This window comes from Bos taurus, chromosome 6 (genome assembly GCF_002263795.3).
Source record: "Bos taurus isolate L1 Dominette 01449 registration number 42190680 breed Hereford chromosome 6, ARS-UCD2.0, whole genome shotgun sequence".
Taxonomy (NCBI): Eukaryota; Metazoa; Chordata; class Mammalia; order Artiodactyla; family Bovidae; genus Bos; species Bos taurus.
The window spans coordinates 68926604-68952246 of record NC_037333.1 but is presented as its reverse complement, the minus strand read 5'-3'; the positions used below and the strand labels follow the sequence as shown (position 1 = coordinate 68952246).

General features: G+C 39.6%; 2 protein-coding genes across 18 annotated transcripts in view; one reads left to right on the top strand and one right to left on the bottom strand.

The window, feature by feature from the left end:
- Positions 1–11366, bottom strand: part of FIP1L1 (factor interacting with PAPOLA and CPSF1) — a 64957-nt gene extending 53591 nt beyond the window's left edge. For 8 of the 16 annotated variants that reach the window (XM_024992931.2, XM_024992933.2, XM_024992938.2 and 5 more), the window contains exons 1-6: positions 11057–11366; positions 9851–9895; positions 9708–9747; positions 6437–6494; positions 5313–5416; positions 588–652 (exon numbers count right to left, since the gene is read on the bottom strand). In XM_024992931.2, coding sequence (XP_024848699.1) covers positions 588–652; positions 5313–5416; positions 6437–6494; positions 9708–9747; positions 9851–9895; positions 11057–11141 — 397 coding nt within the window. In that variant the 5' untranslated portion in view covers positions 11142–11366. The remainder of the gene's footprint in view (positions 1–587; positions 653–5312; positions 5417–6436; positions 6495–9707; positions 9748–9850; positions 9896–11056) is intronic. The other 8 variants (XM_024992935.2, XM_024992939.2, XM_024992942.2 and 5 more) reach the window with 2 other exon arrangements.
- A 4859-nt stretch (positions 11367–16225) lies between these two features.
- Positions 16226–25643, top strand: part of SCFD2 (sec1 family domain containing 2) — a 397062-nt gene continuing 387644 nt past the window's right edge. The window contains exon 1 of one of the 2 annotated variants that reach the window (NM_001078005.1): positions 16226–17151. In NM_001078005.1, the coding sequence (NP_001071473.1) occupies positions 16314–17151 (838 nt within the window). In that variant the 5' untranslated portion in view covers positions 16226–16313. The remainder of the gene's footprint in view (positions 17152–25643) is intronic. The other variant, XM_015471617.3, reaches the window with a different exon arrangement.

Here is a 25643-nt window from a genome sequence, read left to right as displayed (position 1 = left end):
CTACTGCTAATGCTAGCACTAATTCTGGCAAGATTTCACACTAAGTAGTAACATTTCCACAAATAAAAAGTGAGGTCAAAGTTTATGGTGTAGTTATAAGATAAAACAGAGATTAGAGACTTCTTGTTTATAATAAGGGATTCCTGTACCAAGAAACTTCCCTGTTTTAAATCATTATCTTCATACATTCTGTGAGCTAAGAAAGATTTCTACCCTTTAAAAAAGCTGTAGAACAAACAAACAACAACAAAAACATACACATGACAGGACCCCTATGTGACCCACACAGCCTGAAGTATTTATTAGTCAGCCATTTACAGGAAAGTGCCCACTGCTGCTGCGGCTAAGTCACTTCAGTCATGTCCAACTCTGTGCGACCCCATGGACTGCAGCCTACCAGGCTCCTCCATCCATGGGATTTTCCAGGCAAGAGTACTGGAGTGGGGTGCCATTGCCTTCTCCAAGTGCCCACTATATATGGTCAAAACGGTTCTTTTTAACTGAGCTGTAATAACTAACATCTATTCATGACTTATTCAGATATATGCCCTATTTTCCTACTGATGCAAGTACAAATATAAATTTACCAGCAGTTCCATAAACTCTTCCTCCTGTCTTGATGTTAAGATTTACAGGTGCTGTACCGTAACTCCTAAAAGCAAAATAATAAAAATTATCGTGAAATGCTGAAATGAAAACAGCAAAATATTCAGTATGTACATATAAATTATATAACCACATATTAACTGGATAGACAGACACTAAACTCAAACATTTTAGAAAATGTTTTAAATTTTAAAAGTCTGTCACTTGCTTAATAAAAGATAAAAACAATTTTATTTAAAAGTATGATTAATTTTCCATCTTAAAAACCTACCTGTAAATAATTCAATATTCCACTATTACAAACTAATCAGAAATTTGGCTGGAAAGGAAAGAATAGTTTACATGCCTAGTTTTTACTTCCTCATCTCCTACTCATTCATTTGGACTTGCAAAAACTCACTGCTTCTTGCCTGCCTAATAATGTTCATCTTTTGTCTCCAATGTGTTAATTGTGACACCTAGGTTATTCTGCCTAAAAAAAAGTAAGGCTATATTCAATAAAATACTCAAATATTTGTATAAAGCTCCACTGCTATAAATGTAAGAAATATAAGGTAGCCCAAACAAAACTGTTACTATCAAGGAGGACCATCATTACCAACTTGAAGGTTTTATCATCTCACTGACTAATTAATTCATCTAATAAATACTTCTGCCCATGGCTTAACAGTAAAGAACCTGCCTGCAACGCAGGAGAGCAGCAGGAGCCATGGGTTCCATTCCTGGGTCGGGAAGATTCCCTGCATAAAGAAATGGCAACCCATTCCAGTATTCTTGCTTGGGAAATCCCATGGACAGGGAAACCTGACAGAGGAGTCAATGGGGTCGAAAGTGTCGGACACAACAATAAATGCTTGAGTACCAACAATGTATCACATATAGTTCTAAGCTAAGCAGAGAGAAAGAGGAACTGGACAAATATGGTTCCTACCTCTTAATACTTACATTTCAACAATCAAGTTCAGCACAGCAAAAGCACTCTGAGGTATCTATATAAGATATACAAAAGTCCCAGCTATTTGAAAGTCAAAGTACAAAAACCAAGGACTGTCTCCAAATGGTCCTCTTACAGAACTGCTAAAGGATAAATCAAAACAGTATTTATGGCTTACCATAGTTCATTACATGAAGTTCTTTACTTTCCACCCAGCTACTTTCCCTTCCCCACTGTGCCTTTTAAAATGTTACTTTTCTTTTTTAATGCCACCGAGCCTTTGCATTCATTGTGAGTAAAAAGGCTTAGCTGTCTGGAAAACTGTATTCAAGTAAATCTGACACCAATCAATAGCTACCCCGCCACCATGAGATGTCAGGCTTCTCTAGGGGCTAGATCCTATGTACCTGGCTGTCTAAAGGAACTTCAAATTAAATATACCAAGAAATTTTATTTTAACCCGCTCCTCCCACCTTACCCGTATATGGTAATACACTGCTATGTACACAATGAACTAATCTAGAAATCTCCAGGTCAATGAGTCCTTTATCTCCCTTTCCATCTATAACCAACCATTACCCACGTTATTTCCATTTATTCTTTACTCATATATATCAAATTATTTCATCTATCACTATATTACTGATGCTGGCTTAGTTTTATCACCCCATGTAGATGATTACTTCAAATCTACTAAATAATTTCTGTCTAGCACATCTCAACTACATCTGCTGGAGTTTTATTTCAAATGTGACCGACCTAATAACCTTTACCATGATTACATGGCAAAAATGTACTAACTTCCCTCTTCTGTGGTTTAAAGAAGCAACCTTCCTCATCTACCTTATTCTCCAGCATTCTGGTTCCTCTAAGTCATGCTTCCACTGTATCTAAGTAGCTTCCTCTGCCAAAAACCATCAGTCCATTTCCTTCTGTCTCAAGAATTACTGAAACAAATTCAAATACTACCTCCTCTAGAATTTTCTCTTCAACACACGTAGACTTTTAGCAACCGTCCTCTCAAAATTTTTAAATCACTGTACATGTTTCTAGCTAAGCACTTACACTGCTTAGCTAGAAAGTGTTTGCTCACGTCTGTCTTCCTCACTACTTTTGATAAACAAGAATAGTTTATATTCCCATCATCAATTAACAGAATGCCAGACAAGCTGTCTTTAAAAAGTATTTAATGAATGAGCAGATGAATTTCAAAGACATAGCTGAGAAGCCACTCTTCTACACAAGGTAAATTATTCCTACCCTAAGATCTGCTTTTCTTCCTACCTTACTTATAGATACAATAAACTCGGTAACAAAAAGTATGTTACCTACAACAATTCTAGTTGTTACTTTCTAGCAGCTTACAATAAACCAATTTAGCATTGTTCCTTAAAAACAATTTGCTCTTTAAATTTGCTTCTGAAAACACTGCACAAAGTAAATATTCATTAAATTTTATTTCCTCCTTGGCTTTCTTTCAGTTTTCAATGGCTATATCTTGAGATAACAAGGTTAAAAAAGCTTTATACTCTCTAGAAAGATCTGTAACCTAGTTTGAAATGCATTAAAAATTACAAAAGAAAAGATGGACTGATGAGTGGGTGGAGGCATGGAGGTAGGTAGTAGACAGACAGGTGATGCAGCAAACACAGCAAAACATAAATTATATAATCCAGCTGATGAGTAAACAAGTGTCCACATCAATTCCTTAAACTTCTTTGAATGTTTGAAAATTCTCATGGTCAAATGTTGAGGGAAGAAAAAAGTTCAAAGACAACTGTGTTTTTTAATATGCAGTCTATTTACTAAATAAACACCTACTAAATACCATACGTAGGACACTGTAAGAAATAGGAAAATTCATAAACCATGGTTTCTACTCAAAGATTTCAGAGTCTAACTGTGATAAACGTGCAAACATAATTACAATCCATGAAACTGCTATAAGAAATAAAGTTCAGATAAAGTACTATGGGAGTCTATGTGTATTTAATATTTGTATGAAAGTCTTATCCCAAAATTGGTCATATTAGTAAAAAAATAATCACCATTTCCTTTAATTCTTCTATACTTGCAAATATAAATAATTTTAGAGGACAATACTTCCTAAAAATGCAATGAATACTATGGTATTCTCTTAAAGTGTTCCTTCTGCGTAGTGCAAATGAAAAAGGAAGTCAAGATGTTAGTCACTCAATTGTGTCCAACTCTTTGTGACCCCATGGACTGCAGTCTGCCAGCAGGACTGTAGCTCCTCCAGTTTATGGGATTCTCCAGTCAAGAATACTGGAGGGGGTAGACATTCCCTTCTCCAGGGGATGTTCCCAACCCAGGGATTGAACCCGGGTCATCTCCTGCACTGTAGGTACATTCTTTACCATCTGAGCCACCAGGGAAGCCCAGATGACAAAGGCCTATTACCATAAGGGTTTACTAATATCACAAGCTCAACACTAATCATTTACTTTAAGTGGAGATGAGGAGAACATCAAGCATTACCCTAACATGAATCATTTAAATCCTGCCCCTCCAAAAGTTGCTAGGGTCTTAAAATTCCACAAGCAGTCATTACTATAATGCAAAACTGATTATGACAACTGAATTACCTTTAAGCTTCCTGAAATAACTTCAAAACATTTCTCTACTAGATTAAATATTCAAAAGCATTTATGCATATGTTGTTCCATTTCAGATAAGACTGCCTAATAAATGATAGTGCAATTAACGAAACGTTTGTTTTCAATGTACTAGTACCACAGTATACATCCAAATTTGAAAAGCACAGAAACAACGTCAACTCTTATTCTACCACCATAACATAATCCCAATCCGTACTTTATTCCTCAGCAGTCCATTTGCTTGATCCAGCTTTACAGACTATAAACCCTGAGACAACATATTGGCATAAACAGCCCTCAGGATTATTAACCACTTGAAAAATACACTATAAAAAGCAAAAAGAAGTACTTTGGTTATTGTTTTTATTGAACAAAAAAATTAAAGAACCTAAACTCAGGTCTGGAAAAGTAATAAAATGTTAAAAACAATATAGATGCAAACAACAATTTAAGGTTTTCTAATTCTAATTAAAGAATCTGTGGCACTCAATGAATTTGTAAAAACACTTCAATTTCAAGAATAAAAAACTGCTACTTCCACACAAGTTTACCTAACTTTATATTTAGGAAAAAAAATTTCATTCTGAAATCCCTTTACATCATGATATGCAACTAGATGCACGCATGTATGCCGAGTCGCTTCAGTTGTATCTTGACTCTTTTCCACCCTATGGACCACAGCCCTCCAGGCTCTTGCTTCCATGGGATTCTCCAGGCAAGAATACTTGAATGCCATGCCCTCCTCCAGGGGATCTTCCCGACCCAAGGATCAAACCTGTGTCCTGTCCCTTATGTCTCCTGCACTGGCAGGCGGGTTCTTCACCACTCTTGCCACCTGGGAAGCCCTATGACTGACATATAATACTGTATTAACTTTAGATTTACAACAGAATGATTTGATATATGTATAAATTGTCAAAATGATTACGGTAAGTTTAGTTAACATCCATCACCACAGATAGTTACAAATATTTTTTTTCCTTGTGACAAGAACTTGTACTTACTGTCTTAGCAATTTATCAGATGAAATTTTAATAAGAATTCATATCATGGTCAGATGGAAAATTGTAAAAACAATGGAATCAATCACTAATCGTCTGATACAGGCACACTGCCTTTGATTTAAGCACATACAACTGTTACTTATAACTCACCCATACTGTGGTGCTCCCGTTTTAATGTCTCCTATAGTGACGTGAACATCGTCCTCATCATCATCACTGTCGCTATCACTATCGTCTTCAGTCTCAGTCACTTTCTACACCAAAAAAATAACCACAAAATGCACTCATTAATCCATTTCAACCTTTGATTTGAGATGAGTAACTGAAAAGGTAACTGTTTTGCATTTTTTGAGCTCCTTGTAAAGGAAAAAGTTATAGTGCTGCTGCCTATTTCAACTCATTTACAACTCGGAAGTTGTACATGAAAAACAGTTTTTCATTGTCTTTTTGTAAATAACACTGTATGTATTTTTCCTATTAAGAACTGCTCCTCTTAAAAGTAAGATCTAAGGCAACATACTAAAATATCTAGAAGATAAACTTAAAAAAATTTGAGGAATTCTTAACACAAAGAACATGAAGGTAAAAGGAAAACAATTTTTAAGGGTCACAGAGTCATGGTTAAACATCATCAGTCAGTTAAAAAAACAGTTCACTTACTCCTGACAATCATTTACACACAGTAGAGGCCCTGCAAATGACTGAGGGAATACTTTGTTTCTATGAGTAAAAGTTGGGCCATACACAAAGGTTTTATTTTGACTCTAAAAGGCTGTTTTATGCTTAGTCACATAAGAGCAAAATTAAAAAAAGCAGAACTCGTAGGCTAAATAGTTTTTTGTATACAAGTTCGAGCTTGCAGAATACAAGTTCTTTTTTACAGGATTAAAACATGTTAAAATATTCCTAAGAACAATGATTTGTTTACCTGCAAAACATTACTTTTAATAGGCATGATGTCAGACTGTCACATATATATATATATATATATAAATAAAATATAGATATATCTGCTAAAACAACTGACAAACTTGGGTTGCGAGACTCAATGCTTGCTTTGAAAAAACTAGGCTATTATTATTAATAATAAACTGCTCTTTTATTAAAGCAATAAACATTAAGCCTTGGTAAATGCTCCATTTCGTCTAGAGTTTCCTCCCACTAATTCTCATGCGAAATACTGCAAGTAATGCTAAATTTTGGTTTTTTCCCCACGTGAACGGGAAACTACCGATAAAGATTTTGAACAGAGAAGTAACCAGATCTTGTGTTACCGGTTTAGGTACGCCATTTTCAGGAGTTTCGTCTTCAATTCCAGATGGAGGATTGGCACTACAAGCGACAAAAACAAGCACATGCTTTGTATTACTTTTCTGAAGTAAGGATGGAACATTGTAGCATTTTTAAGCTACGTTTGATAGTTTCTTGAAATTACTGTCTGTTGCATAAGAAAAAAGATGGTAAAAACGGCCTGTCTTACTTTGCTATTCCTAATGCCTACACAAAACATGTACATTCAACACTGGAAGTAAAATGGAATTGCACCCACAGTTTGTTAATGATGCCAAATTTGCAGTTTGATGGTGGGATACAATTTGAGTTTTTTACATTTTTAAAATATGCATCGTACTTAATCTTATTTACCCTAAAACTACCTTGAATATTGAGGTACTGTAGGAACTGCCAAGGGCTATGTAACAGTTTCCTCTTTTCTTCCTCATTTTATAGTTTCATCTTATTGGATATATGTCCTTTGTCAAATAAAAAACACATTTTAAGATTTTTTAAAAAGTTAATTTTCATTTAAGACTGCCTTCCAGTTTGGCAGTGAAGAGCTCCAGATCTAATTTTCACACGACATACTTTTTTAAGGCTAGTTATTAATTTGAATTTGCCCTGTTATAACAAAATTGCTATATAATAATAAACACTCTTATTCTCACGAGACTTAGCATATGGCCATTATCCATGAAGTCAAATTTCCAGTACTGTAGTGCAATTGGTTTTTTATATTTTTAACAACTACAATTTTTATAGTGGAAATTAACCATTAACCTCATTTTATAGATAAATAAACTCAAGTACAAGGCAACTCACAATTATTTAGGTAAAGCATTTCCAGGAAAAATGTCCAGATGTTGATACAGTTCAAAGCTCTTTTCACTGAATTTCTGCTAATCTCTTCTAAACTTCACTTTTTGTCAAACAGTTTCTATAGGAATCAATTTAATCTCCAGTGTTTTTTTTTTTTTGGTAATACAATTTCCAAATAAACCAAAATAAAGGGCAAAACCTAAAAATTTATCTGTTAAATTTTCATTGTTCTACACTAGCCCAAGGAAAAAAACATGCAACTATGATTATTCAGTACATTTCTCAGAAACCAGCTGGGCTTGTTCTTTTATGTCACTAAACAGTACATTTAACCAAACCTTGGATCAATGAAACATGACAATTAGAGATAGCACAATGCAATGGTTAATAACAGTTTCAAGGATGGGTTAGTCACTTTTTTAGTCACAAAGAATCTGGGGAAAACTAATAGCAAGAGCTCAGATCATTTAGGGCAATGGAATATGTACCATTCTGAGTACCAGAACACAGGTTTGGCAGGGTGCTCGTGCCCTACAGACTTGTTCTCTATCACCACTAAAATGCTAGAAATGTGGTAAAATTATAAGCTTTTTATAGAAAAATAAAATTTTAAAGATAGATCTTTTCCTCTGGATGAAATAAACTGCTTTCCAAATAAAGTGCTAATAAGGAACATGAAGACATTTTGACAGTGACAAGGGAGGGAGAGGGCTTCCTCTCCAATCAATTTAATCAGGTTGTGTACTGAGGAAGTAAGAAATCAGAAAATAAGCTTCAAGAATTGTAGCCAAGAACTCATATTAAGAAAATAAAATAAAAATTAGTTCACAAAATCCTGTTATTATCATTAATTTCTAGACCAACTGAAAAACAGGATAGGAAATAATATTACTTTCATCACTATAGATTACACAAATCCTAACTTTGTGATTAACTGAGATCAGGGTTAGGAACTGGTTTGGATATATCCATTTCAAAATTAAATAACAAGATTTCAGATGGTACAGTACTGAGTTAATAATTTTTAAAAAAAAAGTCCAAAACAGGGGTATTTTAAACAGAGAATAAGTTCAACACCCTGTCAGCTGTTTCCATTTCTCACTTCTTCCCTTCACTTTTTAAAAAATAGCAGCAGAGATACAATTCATATACCATACAATCTACTCATTGAAGCATACAACCAGAAGATCGTTAAGTATGAAGACAGAATACTGTATCTATCTAATTATAGTACACTTCCATCATCCCAAAAAGAAATCTTACAGGTATGTAGTTGGTCTCCATTTTTCCCTACCCTGGTAACTACTACTTTCTGTCTCTTTGGATTTACCTATTGTGTACACTTAATAATTAGAAACGCAATACACAGTCCTTTGTGACTGGCTTCATTCAGCAAGTATAATGTTTTCAAGGTTCAACTGTGTTCTAACACATGTCAGTACTTCATTTCTCTTTACTGTCAAACAGTATTTCAACTTATGAATGTATCACTTTTCTAAATCTGTTCATTCATCATTTAATGGACACGGGTTACTTTCATATTTGGCTATTATGAATAATGCTGCTATGAACATTCACATAAAACTTTTTGTGATGTGTGTTTTAATTTCTCTAAAGAATGTATCTAGGAGTAGGATTCCTGGATCATGTGCATATGGCAGCTCTATGTTTTACCCTTTAGAGAAACTGTTAGACAGTTTTCCATAGTAGTTGAACCATTTTACAATTCCACCATCAGAGTTACAATTTCTCTGTATTTTCAGGAGCACCTGTTACTACCTGTCTTGATTACAGTCATCCTAGTGGGTGTGACGTGGCATTTCCTCCTCTTTTTAAACCCAAATATCTTTAAAACTCCTTTTTGCAATCATGCCTCCCTCATTATAAGACACTAAGGAATCTGGTCAGAGTAATGTCAGCATGTATCCATCCATGTACTTGTATCCATGAGCTATTATGAATTTAGGATAAGTTTCTAGCTCCTTAATATGTTCAATAAATGACACACCTTTCTGATAATCTAACACTTTCAGTCTTATAACAAATTCATTCATTCCACTTTTCATTTTAAATTTGAAATACTTAAGTTGTTAAGTTGTAAAAGTAGTTAGTTATAAAAGTAGTTACCCAAATAATTATTTTTTAAAAATTTAAACCTTTTTTCCTTAGTAGTGTAATGGTTATACTGTATACTCCACTACTGAGCTCACTTAAGGTTACGAAGTTACTTAATATGAAAAATATTCAAACCCTTACCTCAAAAACTTTTTTGTCCCCTAGGCTATTAGCAAACAATTGGTTTAAGAGTACATCCTGAAATAGTAATAAAGGACTCAGTGTCTTCCAATCTCATTCAAGCCAATGATGATAACCAAATAATGCTGACAGTCTGTTGACAGGATCACTGTACCACACAATATTTGTTAAGTATCAATAAGAAATTTCACTAACCTGGCATTTTCTTCTTCTGGCCTTTCAACTTCATTTTCATCTACCAAAAAAAATACATACATAAATAAATAAAATTAACAAACAAATCACTCTTAAAGAAACTATTATTATGAAAATCTGAAGTGATCATCACAAGCACTAACCTAGGTCCTTTGCCAAATCAGTGTGCACATGCACGTCCCATGGGCCTATAAGCACATCCAAAGTTAGATCACCTTATAATGACTTAACAAGATTATGTTTTTAATGAAAAATAAAATTAATAAAAACCAACGTTTAAGTATTCAAGATTTCTAGATCTTTGTAAAAGAAACCCTACACAGTTACATTTCAAAGAGTACTAACTAATGATAAATCTTGCACCAAAGGTAATGTATTTCACAAGTTTACCAAAATTAAATTTGTCAAAGTCACGTCAAGGAGCAAGGTGCTCAAACATGCGCTTTTACTACTCTAAACACGATCGAGAATATGCCTTTTAGGCACGAAACAAACATTAACTTTCAAATTTAGCACTGGTAACAGACAAAAAGGGACTGTGACTTCATGGAAGTTAAAAAACAAATGTCAAACAACTCTCTTTCAACGGGTAAGTAAAAGATGCAGTAAATTCATTTTGTGTAAAAGATAGATACACGAGATGATACTGAAAACCATAAGCCTAAGGGACATGAGGTACTTCTATGTGGGTTAAAGCCAAGTCTCTTAAAAAAGAAAAATTTCACCTTAATACAGGAGACATTCGGGGTTTTCTTTATGGGCCATAATGTATTCCATCTCTTTCTCTCACTCTTTTAATTAATTATTTTTAAAGCACGACTTTCAGACAAGGAGGTACCCTTGCAGGTGCATTCCACACAAACTGACCATCAAGAAACAAGACGTTAGTTTTACAGCATCAACTTTATTTAGCTATTATTACAGAATGACTGTTTGTGGGACAAGAAGGGCATCCTACAGTCAAAGGGCAACAAGAAACACGCCAACAAAGCTCAGAATCGATACAAGAAAACAAGTGAAAGAGTGCTGAGGCGAGGCGGCCGAGAAGGGCGGGCGGGGAGGAGGGCGAGGCTGGGTTCCGACCCCGCGCCCCCGGCCCAGCCCGGCCCAGCAGCCGTGGGGGGGGGGGGGGGGGGGAGTCGTTGCGCGTTGGGGGCGTGGGCTGGGCGGGAGGAGGCGGAGGGGGGCGGGGAACGCGCACGCCGCGCTCGGCCTAAGGCAGGCCAGAGAAAGCTCCGCACGAAAGGCCGCAGGCGGCGGCGTGAGGGGCCCGGGACGCCGGCAGTTTGCGGGTCGGGAGGGGAAGCCTGAGAGAACCCGGGAAAGAGAAGGGACAGGAAGTTCCGTACCGCCATAAAGCCACTCTTCCTCCTCATCCCCTCCGGTCCCGCCGCTCAGCTCCGACACTAGGCGCTCGACCTCGCCGGCCGACATGGCCGCTCCGAGCACAACTTAAGCGCGGTGATCAACAGCCCCCTCCAACCCCTTCCCCTGCCTCGCTGACCAGGGGCTCGAGAGGGGCGCGAACCCGCCGACGAGCGGACGAAGGAAGCACGAGACTGAAATCCAGGGCAGACAGCCGCGGAGGCGGCAAAGCAGACGACTCCGGCGCCCTCCGCCCGCGCACGCGCAGCAGCGCAAAAACGGCGCGGCGTCTCTAGGTGGCTTCACTTCCGCGGCGGCGGCGGCGGCCACCTGAGTCTGCGCATGCGCATCGTGTCAGGCCCCGCCCCCCACGGGATTCCCCTCGGCCTTTTAGCATGGCTTTCTCTCCTGACGTTCTACGTTGGCTAGAATTCTCCTCCCCCAAAGTCGACTCTCATCGCTTGTGTTTCTACTGCTGAAGAGTACACCATTGTCTTTCTGGCTTTGATGCCTGCATTCTGTTCTCTACCTGTTTTGTTTTTCTAAATCTTCTGAAAAGCGTTTCATTTTTCACTTGTTATCAGAAGTGATATAAAATCGTTATCCTATCAGTCCCTGTTTCTCATTAGAGAAGAAATCTAATCATGCTCACTTTCTTGAAAAATTAGTTTTAACAGCAAACAAAAGTCAAAAAAAATCAAGAATGCGTTTTCCTTGTCAAAAAGAACTCATCCACTACCCTGGTTTCCAGAAGTAGGTATTGTTTTTCTGTTTGAGGTGCAGCATTATGAAATTTTAAATTCCAATAGTTGCTTCAAATATATCGTTGTGGAAGAACCTGAGATTAATGAGCCTTAAAGTGTACAACATTCAGAAACATTTCAACATTCAGAAAACTAAGATCATGGCATCAGGTCCCATCACTTCATGGCAAATAGATAGGTAAACAGTGGAAACAGTGGCTGACTTTCTTTTTGGGGTCTCCAAAATCACTACGGGTGGTGATTGCAACCATGAAATTAAAAAATGCTTGATCCTTGGAAGGAAAGTTATGACCAACCTCAGTTCAGTCACTCAGTCGTGTCGGACTCTTTGCAACCCCATGAATTGCAGCATGCCAGGCCTCCCTGTCCATCACCAACTCCCGGAGTTCACTTAAACTCACGTCCATCGAGTCAGTGATGCCATCCAGCCATCTCATCTTCTGTCATCCCCTTCTCCTCCTGCCCCTCAATCCCTCCCAGCATCAGAGTCTTTTCCAATGAGTCAACTCTACTCATGAGGTGGCCAAAGTATTGGAGTTTCAGCTTTAGCATCAGTCCTTCCAATGAACACCCAGGACTGATCTGCTTTAGGATGGACTGGTTGGATCTCCTTGCAGTCCAAGGGACTCTCAAGAGTCTTCTCCAACACCACAGTTCAAAAGCATCAATTCCTCGGTGCTCAGCTTTCTTCACAGTCCAACTCTCACATCCATACATGACTACTGAAAAAACCATAGCTTTGACTAGATGGGCCTTTGTTGGCAAAGTAATGTCTCTGCTTTTTAATATGCAATCTAGGTTGGTCATAGCTTTTCTTCCAAGGAGCAAGCGTCTCAATTTCATGGCTGCAGTCACCATCTGCAGTGATTTTGGAACCCAAGAAAATAAAGTCTCTCATTGTTTCCATTGTTTCCCCATCTATTTGTATGAGCAGTATGAAAAGACAGGGGGATATTATTTAGCCTAAAAAAAAAAAAAGGAAATTCTGGCACATGTTATAACATGGAGAAACTTTAAGGATATTACTAAGTGAAACAAGTCAGTCACAAAAAGATAAATATTATATAATTCAGTTTATATAAGGGACCTAGAATAGTCAACTCATAGAAACAGAAAGTAGAATGGTGGTTGCTGGGGTAGGGGGGACTAGAGAATTGTTAGTAGAGTTCCACTTTCAGCAGACAAAAACGTTCTCAATATTGGTTGGAAAACTCTGAAAATACTGAACTGTGCACTTAAAAATGGTTAAGATGGTAAATTTCATATATTTTGCCACTGTTAAAAAAACAGAAACAAAAACATGTCCCAATCAAATTCAGTATATTTATTCTCCAATCTGCTTTTCCACATCTCAGTTACTGCCACTTACTAGTGACCCACATAGAAAGCTGGCCATTAATCTGTGATTTTCTCTCTGCCTCTTCCTTTGTCAATCTAGTTACCTGAATTGTGTCTCTATCTTAAAATTTCTTCATAAATCCCAGACTATCTACTCCCTTTATTAGTAGTATTCTCATGTACTGTTTTCCATAGGTATTGCTGTTACTTTTTTCTAGCTGCCCTTCCTGCCCTAAATCTTACTCCATTCAAATTATTTTCCATTTAGAATATTTTTTCCCCTAAACTGAAGGTGTGAATAAATGTTTCTGCTCCTAAAAAAACATTCAGGTCCTCCATATTGGTGGGTTCCACATCCATGGATTCAACCAACTTTGGATAGAAAATATTTGAAAAGAAAATCAGAAAGTTTCAAAAAGCAAAACCTGTATTTGCTGTGTACCAGCAGCTATTGACTTAGCTTGTACATCATATTTACATTTACATAGCACTTACATTGTATTAGACATTTCAAGTAATCTAAACCTGATTTAAAGTGCACAGTGCATAGATTATATGCAAATATTACAGCATTTTATATAAGAGATGAGCATATGGTATTTTGTTATTTGTAAGATGTCGGGGCAGGGGCTGTACTGGAACCAAACTTCCAGCATAGGGTTACCAAGAGAAGATTGTACTTTAATAGCTCCCCATTGGCCACTACTATTTAGAATACGGAAATAAGACTTACTCTAATATAGTCCATTATTTTCTATGTCCTAGCTCCTATTTCTTCATGGGCCTCTCTTTAAAGAAGACACTCAAGCCACAGTAAACCATTGTAGCTCCAAAGAACATATTGTAAGGTTTCATAATTCTGTACCTTTGTTTACGCTTCACTCTTTGCTTGGGCTGCCAGGAATGCCTTTCCTCATCCTGTACACCTGGTTAACACCTGGTTTTCTTTGAAGACAAATAAAAACTTATGTCCTATATGAAACTTCTTCTGACCACTTCCCTTTTTCCTTTGCTTAGAGTTTATTTTTCCCACTTTATAGCTCAAACTTAAAAAAAAAAAAAGAAAAAGCTTCTGTAATGTTTTATTGCATTTGCTTGCTTTACTTGTGTGTGTTAGGGAAATTAAGTCTTGTTCAGGCTTCAGAAAGTAGGACAAAAGGCCTCTGACCAACTTTTAACCTGCCTGCACCTTGTCTGAACTATGAGCCTGCCTGCAAGCACACCAACTGTTACCAGCAAGTCAAGCAGCTCCTTAGATAAGAAAGGGAGTGGGTCTTAGACTTTCTTGAGCCCCTGGGGGCTTAACTAGTGCCCGCAAGTGACGATGATATTAGTTTTCAGCCTGGGATTATAAATGGGAGCCCGCCTCCACCCCTCAAACTGTAATCTGAAGTCTCACCCATAGAGTGGACGCACCGCCCAGGACCCTTTTCCAAAATGGGACTCCAGATTGCTGTTACTCAGGACTTCCCAGTGCTGTTCAAGTCGGGATGTAGGTTTTGACCCAACTCGGTGATGTTTATGCCGTTACTCTCTCTATTGTTTCTATTTCTTTTCTTTTAATGATTGTATATTGAAATTAAGTTAAATATTAACTCTTAAATTAAAAATTGTTTATTTTGTGTTTAATAAGTGGTTTCTTTTGTTAATGAATCCTTTGCACCTAAAACGAAAGTAAAACTTTCGCCAAAACAGTGTGAGTCCTTTTACTTCAGGTTATTTTGAAGGCAAGGCTGTGGATCACTTCTATCTAAATCTTCAGTGCCCAACACAATGTATGGAATATTGTACACATGCATTAAAAAGTTGGTTGAGTATATTATCTATTATACTGATATGAATTCAACAAACATTTATTTAACATTTATTTAATACCTGTTATTTTCTAGTGCTGGGGAAGCCAAGCTTCTAGTGCCCCATCTAGTAGAACAGATACGTTAAGGAAAACAAGTATGTTAAAACTTACTCCATGATATGGCAAGTATTTAGCCGAGGTATATATTTTTCATGGATTATGTAATATATCTTATTAACTACTGTTTTGGAGCTTAGCTCAGTGATCACAATAAGTGCTTAATAAATAGTGATTGAACAAACTGAACCTATGATGCAATCTGGGCTTAATCTTGTTGACTTCATTGTGCAGGTATTTAATGTTCTAAGCTAGGAGTGGCTGGAGAGAAATTGAAAATTTGTGAAGGTTTTTAGTGCCATTATAATGCGTTGGCTGGATCTGTAGGCAGTTGGGCTAGGAGAGGTTTTAAGCAGAAAAATGGCTGAACAAACTTAGTTTACTAGGAAGAAAAGTGAATCAAAGGGTGAAGAGGTGGAAAACTGGAAAACGATAGGAGAGGGGTGGTCACTGCTATTGTCCAGTTGAGTGACGACGGTGGATTAAGGCAGTGAGAACAAAGATGGATGAGGAGAAAGGACTGGATTCTCGAATTTTGAAGCAGGTCAAGATTTAGTGCCAATGAGAGGAGGGAAGGAAGATAGAGAAAGTGAAAGCAAAACTGGTAGGTGTATTACAGGTTTGTGACCAATACTGTATGGGATAGTAATCTATAAACAACAAAACCTCACAGTAGTTTGAGTGAACTCCGGGAGTTGGTGATGGACAGGGAGGCCTGGCGTGCTGCAATTCATGGGGTCGCAGAGTCGGACACGACTGAGCGACTGAACTGAACTGAACTGGCCGCTCTTAATTTGGGAAAAGTGGCTGTACATTTAAAGACATGTGTTCAGATCCGTGAAAAACATCATATTTCAAATTACATTTTATCACTCCTCAGATTTCTCAAGGAGTAGCGAAGGATAATCTGAGCAGAGAGGGAGAGGAGGACAAAATTCCTTAGGTATTTCTTCAGCTCCTTCCCACTTCCACGAACCCACCGTGGCTTCCTGGAGGCTCGGAGCCCCGCCCATTTCGTCTGAGCCCTAAACAATTCTTCCGCGACGGATTTCCTCACTAGCCAATCATGCTCCGGAGCGTCATTACTCTGCGCCACACTGGACAAGTCAGAGGCCGCCCCACGTGTCTGTGTTGACTGTCAATATCTCTTGGAGCCCAGTTCCCGGAAGCTGTGAGTTCTGCGAGAAATTCCTGCACTCGGTGCCCCGAGTCTGCGAATTCCCAACAATGAACACTCCAGGCGTGCTGTCTTTTACCCAGCAAGCCTGGGAGCAGGTGCTGGCCAAAGCGAAACGGGCCGTGGTCTACCTGGACGCCGCCTGCGCCGAGAGCCTGCACTGGGGCTGCGGGTCCTCGAGGCTGCTGGAGGCGGTGGGGAGCCCTGCGTGTTACCTGCGCGAGTTCGAGCCTGCCGCAGTTGGTGGCGGAGTCGAGCAGCCCAAGGCAGTGTTTGTGTTGAGCTCCCTGCTGAAAGGCCGGATCGTGGAGACCCTGCGGGACATCATCTGCCGAAGTCACTTCCAGTACTGTGTGGTGGTCACGGCTGTGAACCACGCAGTGCATCTTACGGCTAATCATGTGCCGGCGGCGGCAGCAGCCGAGTTGGAAGGGCAGCAGCCAGTGTTCGAGCAACTGGAGGAGAAGCTGTGTGAGTGGATGGGCAACATGAACTACACAGCTGAGGTGCTGCATATACCATTGTTACTCGCCCCTGTAGCTCCCCACCTTGCCCTGACTCCAGCTTTTGCTTCCCTTTTCCCACTGTTACCCCAGGATGTGCATATCCTCAACAGTGCCCGACCTGACAGGAGGAGGCTGGGAAGCCTGGCTGAGGTGGATGCCACTGCCCTGACCCCTGAGCTGCTGCTGCAGATTAGGTGCCTGGTGTCAGGGCTCAGTTCCCTGTGTGAGCATTTAGGGGTACGAGAGGAGTGCTTTGCTGTAGGTGCCCTCAGTCGGATCATCGCTGCAGATCTGGCCAATTTTGCTCCTGCCAAGAACAGGAGGAAGACTGCTACAGGCCGGGCATCAGTGGTCTTTGTGGACAGAACGCTGGATCTCACAGGTAAGTTGGCAGTTGTTGTGGGGGGCTTCATAACTACTCTCCAAAGTGATTCAACCTATAATTAATATACCTCTTTCTATGTGTCAGCCACTTCCCCGGTGGCTCAGACGGTAAAGAATCCGCCTGCAGTACTGGAGAGCAAGAGTTTGACCCCTGAGTTGGGAAGATCCCCTGGAGAAGGAAATGGCTACCCACTCCAATATTCTTGTCTGGAGAATCCCTGGAGAGGAGCCTGGCAGGCTACAGTCCATGGTGTCCCAAAGAGTTAGAAATGACTGAGGGACTGACATTTTGACTATGTGTCAGGTTAAGGAGACAAAGAAGAACTAAATAGACACAGTCCCTGATCTCACAGTTTATGGTCTAGAGGGGGTTATGCTATGCTATGCTAAGTCACTTCAGTCGTGTCCGACTCTGTGTGACCCCAGAGACGGCAGCCACCAGGCTCCCCCGTCCCTGGGATTCTCCAGGCAAGAACACTGGAGTGGGTTGCCATTTCCTTCTCCAATGCATGGAAGTGAAAAGTGAAAGCAAAGTTGCTCAGTCGTGTCCAACTCTTAGCGACCCCATGGACTGCAGCCTACCAGGCTCCTCCATCCATAGCATTTTCCAGGCAAACAAGTAGCAATTAAAATCAACTTATTAAATGCTGTAATGGATAAATACATCCTTAAGGTGTACTATCCTGTTAAACAAAAACAACTGCATCTAGCTCAAATATTGAAAAACTGGACTTATGCTGACATGGAGGAGAACTGTCCACCTGGGAACCTTTGGAAATGTGCAGATATGAGTATTCACAGCAATCCTTCATAAGAAGGATTTAAGTTGTTGGAGAACTGTTAACAGATGACCAAATTGAGGGAAGCTGTACAACAAAACACGAAAATAACTGAAATACTACAGACAGTTGACTTTCAAGTTTGAAAGGGGCATTGTTCAAAGGGAGCAAATAGAAAAGTTTCTCTGGGTAGATTCAAGGCAACAAACAGGTAAAAAGAGAAAGAAAAATCAATCTACTTTGTCCAGGGCTTATGAGGATCCGTGAAAGTATTAGTTTCAATAGCGCGCTGAGAGAAATATACAGTGTGATGACAGAGCAATGAGAGTGAACCTCCAGAAAGTTTCTTCAGATATTTCCCAAGTACATTTAAAATGATAAGGACTCTGTTTCCTTCCTGAAGAGTTCATTTGAAAAGCACCAGGTGGGGCTCAGCCAGGTAGTGTCCATACATCGAGGAAAGCACTCCCAGGCCTGGTTAAGGGAGCTCAAGTTAGGTGAGATCTCCTGGATGGGAGAGGTCACCTGCCTGGGGTAGCAGGTGACAGGAGCAATGCCCTGGTGGGAGAGGGGGTCAAGGGAAGCCAGAATGAGTGGCATAACAGTGTCCTTGGGGCCCAGCATATTTACCTCTCTAATGGGGCATAGAACCAAGTTTGAAACCTATCGACTTTGGCATACTGTAGCCAAGAAAGTTTCACTGATCTACATCCCATTTTTAAATTATGACAGTGCTCTCCTTCAGAAGGGATCAAATTATTGCTGGCTAATAGAGGGTAAATTTTGGAGGAGAGATTCTCAGTTCAGTTCAGTCGCTCCGTTGTGTCCGACTTTTTGTGACTCCATGAATCGCAGCATGCCAGGCCTCCCTGTCCATCACCAACTCCCAGAGTTCACTCAGACTCAAGTCCATCATGTCAGTCATGCCATCCAGCCATCTCGTCCTCTGTTGTCCCTTTCTCCTCCTGCCCCCGATCCCTCCCAGCATCAGGGTCTTTTCCAATGAGTCAACTCTTCTCATGAGGTGGCCAAAGTACTGGAGTTTCAGCTGTAGCATCATTCCTTCCAAAGAACACCCAGGACTGATCTCCTTTAGAATGGACTGGTTGGATCTCCTTGTAGTCCAAGGGACTCTCAAGAGTCTTCTCCAACACCACAGTTCAAAAGCATCGGTTCTTCGGTGCTCAGCTTTCTTCACAGTCCAACTCTCACATCCATACATGACCACTGGAAAAACCATCGCCTTGACTAGACGGACCTTTGTTGGCAAAGTAATGTCTCTGCTTTTGAATATGCTATCTAGGTTGGTCATAACTTTTCTTCCAAGGAGTAAGCGTCTTTTAATTTCATAGCTGCAGTCACCATCTGTAGTGATTTTGGAGCCCCCCAAAATAAAGTCCGACACTGTTTCCACTGTTTCCCCATCTATTTCCCATGAAGCTTGGATAGAGGGTAGATTTTGGAGGAGAGATTCTAATTTGAACAAATTTGTTACTGTAGTCCTAATAACTTATAAATTAAAGTCTTCTTAATGGACGTGTTTGTGGTAATCATCCAAACTGTCTTCCAAATAATCAGTTTATTCATTCATTTATGTCAAAAATGTTTCAAGATAGTGTTGCAATTTCATACTGATAATTCTTAGGACTGATTTTCAGCTGGTATACAGTTGTGTTGTCAAACTTATTTTTTAAAGACTGAAATATGTCTGTGCATGTGTTCAGTCACTTCAGTCTTTGCGAATCCATAGACTGTAGCCCTCCAGGCCCTTCTGTCCATAAGATTCTCCAGGCAAGAATACTGGAGTGGGTTGCTGTGCCCTCCTCCAGGGAATCTTCTCAGACCAGGAATTGAACCCACATCTCTTGCCTCTCCTGCAGTGGCAGGTGGGTTCTTTACCACTGAACCACCTGGGAAACCCAAATATGTTTGTACTAACATACAAAATATAAGTAAAGAGAATGTAAGTAAAGAGAAATTCTCTACTTGGTGAGACCACAACTCACCTAATACTGTTGCTTGGTAGAGACAAGTGATAGGGCCTAAGAAAGTGGAGGTGCTGAGGGTACTGAGGCTGCAGAAGGAATTCATGCTGGTAGTGATGATTGTAGAGAAGCAACACGTGTCCTTTGCTGTACAGTGGCCCAAAACTGGCTGGGGTGGTAAGGTAAGTGGAGTTGGTAGCATTACTTTTGGCCCAGGTGCTTTCCAACCTTGATCTAGGCTCTGACATCCAGGAACACACCCGATCACCATGCTTAGTTTTTTTTTTTTTTTTTTTTTTTAATTGATCTGTCCTGGCTACAGCAAGCATAGGGAACTGGGGAGCTCATGACTTGTTACTAAGAATTTCTTGTGAACTTCCCTATCTGTCCAGTTGCTGGGATTCTGAGTTCCTAGTGCAGGGTTTGATCTCTGGTCAGGGAAGTGGATCCCACATGCCACCTGGGGCAGCCAAATAAGTAAATAATAAATATTACAAAAAAAAGAATTTGTTGTGACAAGAATTTTGATGTAGTTTCTTACATCAAATTGCAGCTTAGATTGGGGCATTGTTTAGCTAAGGATAGCTGCAGCATGTAGAAGATTGCACCAACAATTTCTAAAAATCAAAAGGTAACTGGAAATCATCAGAATGATTTGAATCTGATATGAATTTCAATTTAAATTACATATGACAGCGGTTTTCATATAGTGACCAAAAGAAAATCCATTTTCAGTTGTTGGTTTAAATGTTAATTTATATACATAGTGTATTAAAATGTTATTTGTTGTGGAATATTTTGGGTGCTATTCTTGACACTTTACCATTAGAAGATACATATGCGTATGTATATATTCTTCTTAGATATAAAATTGATGCTACCCAAAATAACACAAGTAACCTCCAATAGTTCATAAATAATCCACAGTGTTAATGTCATGCTTACAAATATAGAGAAGCTTCTCATCTTTTTGTCATCATCTTTGCTGAAAGTAATGTCACTTTGTCTAGTAGTTCGTTTTTTTTTTTTCAGTAAATGTTTATTGAGTGCCTGCTATGTGCCAGCTTTTGTTCAGGCCTAGGGGAGCACTGGTGAACAACATAGACACATTCCTTGATCCCCTGAAGCAGTCCATAAGCTCTCAGGGCTGAAAAATAGAGTAAATTTGTTGCAATTGTTTGAGAAGTTATTGTAATTGTTTGAGAAGGCCCCCAGTGTCTGTTGCTATGATTTGGTATACCTTTACCACATCTAGACCACACAGAAGCTTGTCTGCAGTATTCTTCAGACATCTTTGCATAGGGGATTTCAAGACAAACTTCTATGGACCATTCTGGCTTCTGATTTTGTTTCAAGGTACAATTAAAAAGGTAGACATAATTTATGAATATCAGAGAGATTTGAGTCTGGTTTTTTTTTTTCCTACTATTTTCTGGCTCTTCAGATGGGCTAGAGTGCTTTGTTGATTATTTACAGGTTCAAGATCAAAAGATAAGAGGGAGTAGTAACTCTGGGAATTAAATTTCCTTTCTTGGTTCAATTCTTTTGAATTTTAGTTTCATGTAAACTTTTAAATTAAATCCATCCAGTTAAAGATTAACTCCCAATCCAGTGGTGGTTTAGTCACTAAGTTGTGTCCAACTCTTGTGATTCCATGGACTGTAGCCTGCCAGTGGGTGGTTCTTAATCCTTGGATTAGGATTTATTAGTTCATTCAAGATGTGGTTGTATATTGTTTTATTAAGGTCTTAAAATTTGAGACTATTCATAATTGCTAACCTTTGGGATCATACTACTTTTCTGAGCACTGTACATATATGTTTTTATTCGGTTGCTAAGTCGTGTCCGACTCTTTGGGACCCCATGGACTGCAGCATGCCAGGCTTCCCTGTCCTTCCCTATTCCTCAGACTTTGCTCAAACTCATGTCCATTGAGTCAGTGATGCCATCCAACCATCTCATCCTTGCTGTACAAGGGATAAATTCATTTAATTTTTATGACAATTCTTCTATAATTATCCCCGTTTTACAGATGAGGAAACAGAGACATGGAAGAGTTAAGGAACTCATCCAAGATCATACAGCTAGTAAGTGGAAGAGTTGGGGTTTGAACCTTGGCAACTTGCCCCAGAGCCTGTGCTCATAATCTCTCTCACGTGAAAGGCTATTCTTATCCTGGATAGGAGAGACGACATTGATGTGGTCTCTAGAAGCTAGCAGCCTCAGAGACTCAGCACAGTTGTTGGACTCTGGTGCTGCCTTAGTGTTCAGAAAAGTTACTTATATTTTCCCCCCACATCTGGTTTTCCACAAAATGCCAAATAACCAACCAATATCTTTATGTTGGAGAGGGAAATGGCAACCCACTCCAGTATTCTTGCCTGGAGAATACCATGAACAGAGGAGCCTGGCAGGCTACAGTCCATGGAATCACAAGAGTTGGACACGACTTAGTGACTAAACCACCACCACCATCTTTTTTTTTAGGGTTCAGAGGATATTGTTTAAAATTAGCATAGGTAATGAGAACAATTGAGAAGCCATGTAAGGCTCCGACTAGGTTGTGAGTGTCAGATCTAGACTGGTATAATAAATTCAAGGCTTAGCTTAGTGACTTACCTGCTGTTTGGTTCTAATTGAGCTTTTTGAGGGATTTTTCATTTGTAAACAGGGAAAATTATGACCATAAAGTGCTGTTGGAAAAATATAAAATCATCCATCCATTTACTTATTTAATATATAACTAATACAGTAGATAAGAGATTAAAAAGGGATAGTGTTTCTATTTTAGGTAGCATAGCTAGGGAAGACCTCTCTCAGGATGTGACTTTTGAGCAGAGAATGACAGGAGAGGGGAAATAAGATGTATGACAGCCTTGGTATAGAACGTGTAAGACTCAGGTACAGAACACGAAAGACCAGGCTATCAAATACGTAACACCCAGGGAATGGCAAGTGCAAAGGACCTGAGGTGGGAAGATGCTGACGTGTTTGAGGAGTCCAGTGTGGCTTCCTTCAGCTTGCCCTGCAAGCAAGGAGGGCAGTGAGGTGAGATGAAATTGGAGAGATAGGCAGAAGGAAAGCATTGTAGGGCAAACTAGAGACTTAGAGTAAAAACCTGAATATGACAGGAAAGTTGGAGGGTTTTGAGCTGTGATGTGACATGCTCACATTTACATTACACAGGATCACATATGTAAGGAGCGAGGGGATTGAGGCAGATCCTCAATATTACACTCTCTAGCGTGTGTAATAGGCATACGTGGCAGTCATAGTGGCCTTAGCTCTGCCCTTCCTAGTCATAAGTCTTTGGGCGAGTTTCAACTTAAAAGTCTCAGTTTCTTGATCTGTGAATTGAGAATAACAGGGTAAAATAAGTTAACAGGTCCAGCTCCTAGAATAGTGTCTGGTGCATGATGGGGAAAATGTTAGTTATTACCATTATTAATTAATGACATGCCTTTAAAATGATTTAATATCTTTGAAATGTATGTTTTCCCCTTTAATATAAGACTAAGACTGTAAGTATAAGAATAATTTGCCATACATATAACCCAGAAGAATTCTACTACCTAACCTATTATCTGCCACTAAAGTAAATGAATGTTAAAGAATTGATGCTTTTGAATTATGGTGCTGGAGAAGACTCTTAAGAGTTCCTTGGACAGCAAGGAGATCAAACTAGTCAATCCTAAAGGAAATGAACCCTGAATATTCATTGGAAAGACTGATGCTGAAGCTCTAGTACCTTGGCCACCTGATGTGAAGAGCCAACTTATTGGAAAAGACCAGGATGCTGGGAAAGATTGAGGGCAAGAGGAGAAGGAGGTGACAGAGGATGAGATGGTTGAATGGCATTATTAACTCAGTGGATGAGTTTGAGCAAGGTCTGGGAGATGGTGAAGGACAGGGAAGCCTGGCATGCTGCCGTCCATGGGATTGTAAATAGTCGGCCACGACTGAGTGACTGAAAAACAACAACAAAGTAAATGAGAGTTGGTTAGAATTAGCCATTTGTCAGGAACTATATTCTATGCTATTTTGGGTGTTGCTGCTAAGTCGCTTCAGTCGTGTCGGACTCTGTGTGACCCCATAGACGGCAGACCACGAGGCTGCCCGTCCCTGGGATTCTCCAGGCAAGAACACTGGAGTGGGTTGCCATTTCCTTCTCCAATGCATGAAAGTGAAAAGTCAAAGTGAAGTCGCTCAGTCGTGTCTGACTGTTAGCGACCCCATGGACTGCGGCCCACCAGGCTCCTCCATCCATGGGATTTTCCAGGCAAGAGTGCTGGAGTGGGGTGCCATTGCCTTCTCCGATTTTGGGTGTTAGTATATAATATTTTAAGGATGTAAATAATACTTTGGTTCTGTAAAAACAGCTATTAGCTACTGAACCTTAAGGAAAATTAAGTATCTTGACTTCTCATGTTGAAGAGTTTCTAGAGTAGTTTCCAGATTTGATGAGAGTTTTTGTTTTAATTTGCTGAGAGTGTAAGGAATTGAGGCTTGCTAAAGTCCCCTGTGCTTGCATAGGGAGGAGGAGTATCAGCTAGACTGTAGGCACTAAAGAAGTTAAGAAAGAAAGGCACATAGACAACTTGTTTGTGCCATGTGTCTAAGAATGGCAAATGACAGATGAGAATAACTTAGGGGCAAGACTCCGAATTTGGGCACTGAGTTCAAAGAAAAGTTATTGTGCTGATGAGGAGAAGTTTTTAAATTATTGAGAAGGTTACTAGTGGAAAGTGAAATTCATGATGCTGTAGGGTAATCTAGTATCTCCATTCCAGGGTTAAAGATAGGATTCACTTAGAGACTTTCGACTCTTCTGTGGGTCTCAGGGCCACTAATAGTCACTAGGCATTCATTCAGCAAGTATTTAATGAGTAAGTTATAGTCTGAGTGCTGGGGAGACAACCATAAACCATAGAAAACATAAATAAGATATGGTTCCTTCCAGCCCTGATAAGTGAATATTTTTCTGGTGGAATAATAACTCTTTTCTTTAACAGCAGAAGTCCCCTTAAAAGCACTCATACTGGTTCTGTTGTGAGTCACTTTTATGGCTCGTTTTTTTTTTTTTAAATAGAGTGTGGTTATCTGCCTCCTGTGTTTGAGTTCTTTCTCTGTAATTTACAGCATATATAATTTCGAGCAAGTGACTTAAACTGAATTCTCTGCTGTGTCATTGAGCATAATAATACCTGTGTATTAGAGTTGTTTTAATAATTAAGTGGATAATAAATGTATAGTACGGGAGTTAACATCTGGTACATCATCAGGTCTCAATCAGCTCAATTCAGTCACTCAGTCGTGTCCGACTCTCTGAACCCCATGAACCATAGCACGCCAGGCCTCCCTATCCATCACCAACTGCTGGAGTCCACCCAAACCGATGTCCATTGAGTCGGTGATGCCATCCAACCATCTCATCCTCTGTTGTCCCCTTCTCCTCCTGCCTTCAATCTTTCCCAGAATCAGGGTCTTTTCTAATGAGTCAGCTCTTCTCATCCGGTGGCCAAAGTACTGGAGTTTCAGCTTCAACATCAGTCCTTCCAATGAACACCCAGGACTGATCTCCTTTAGGATGGACTGATTGGATCTCCTTGCAGTCCAAGGGACTCTCGAGAGTCTTCTCCAACACAACAGTTCAAAAGCATCAGTTCTTTTTTTTTTTTTTCATGAAAATTATGTCAAGACTGGGATTCCCAGTCTTCCCCAGAATG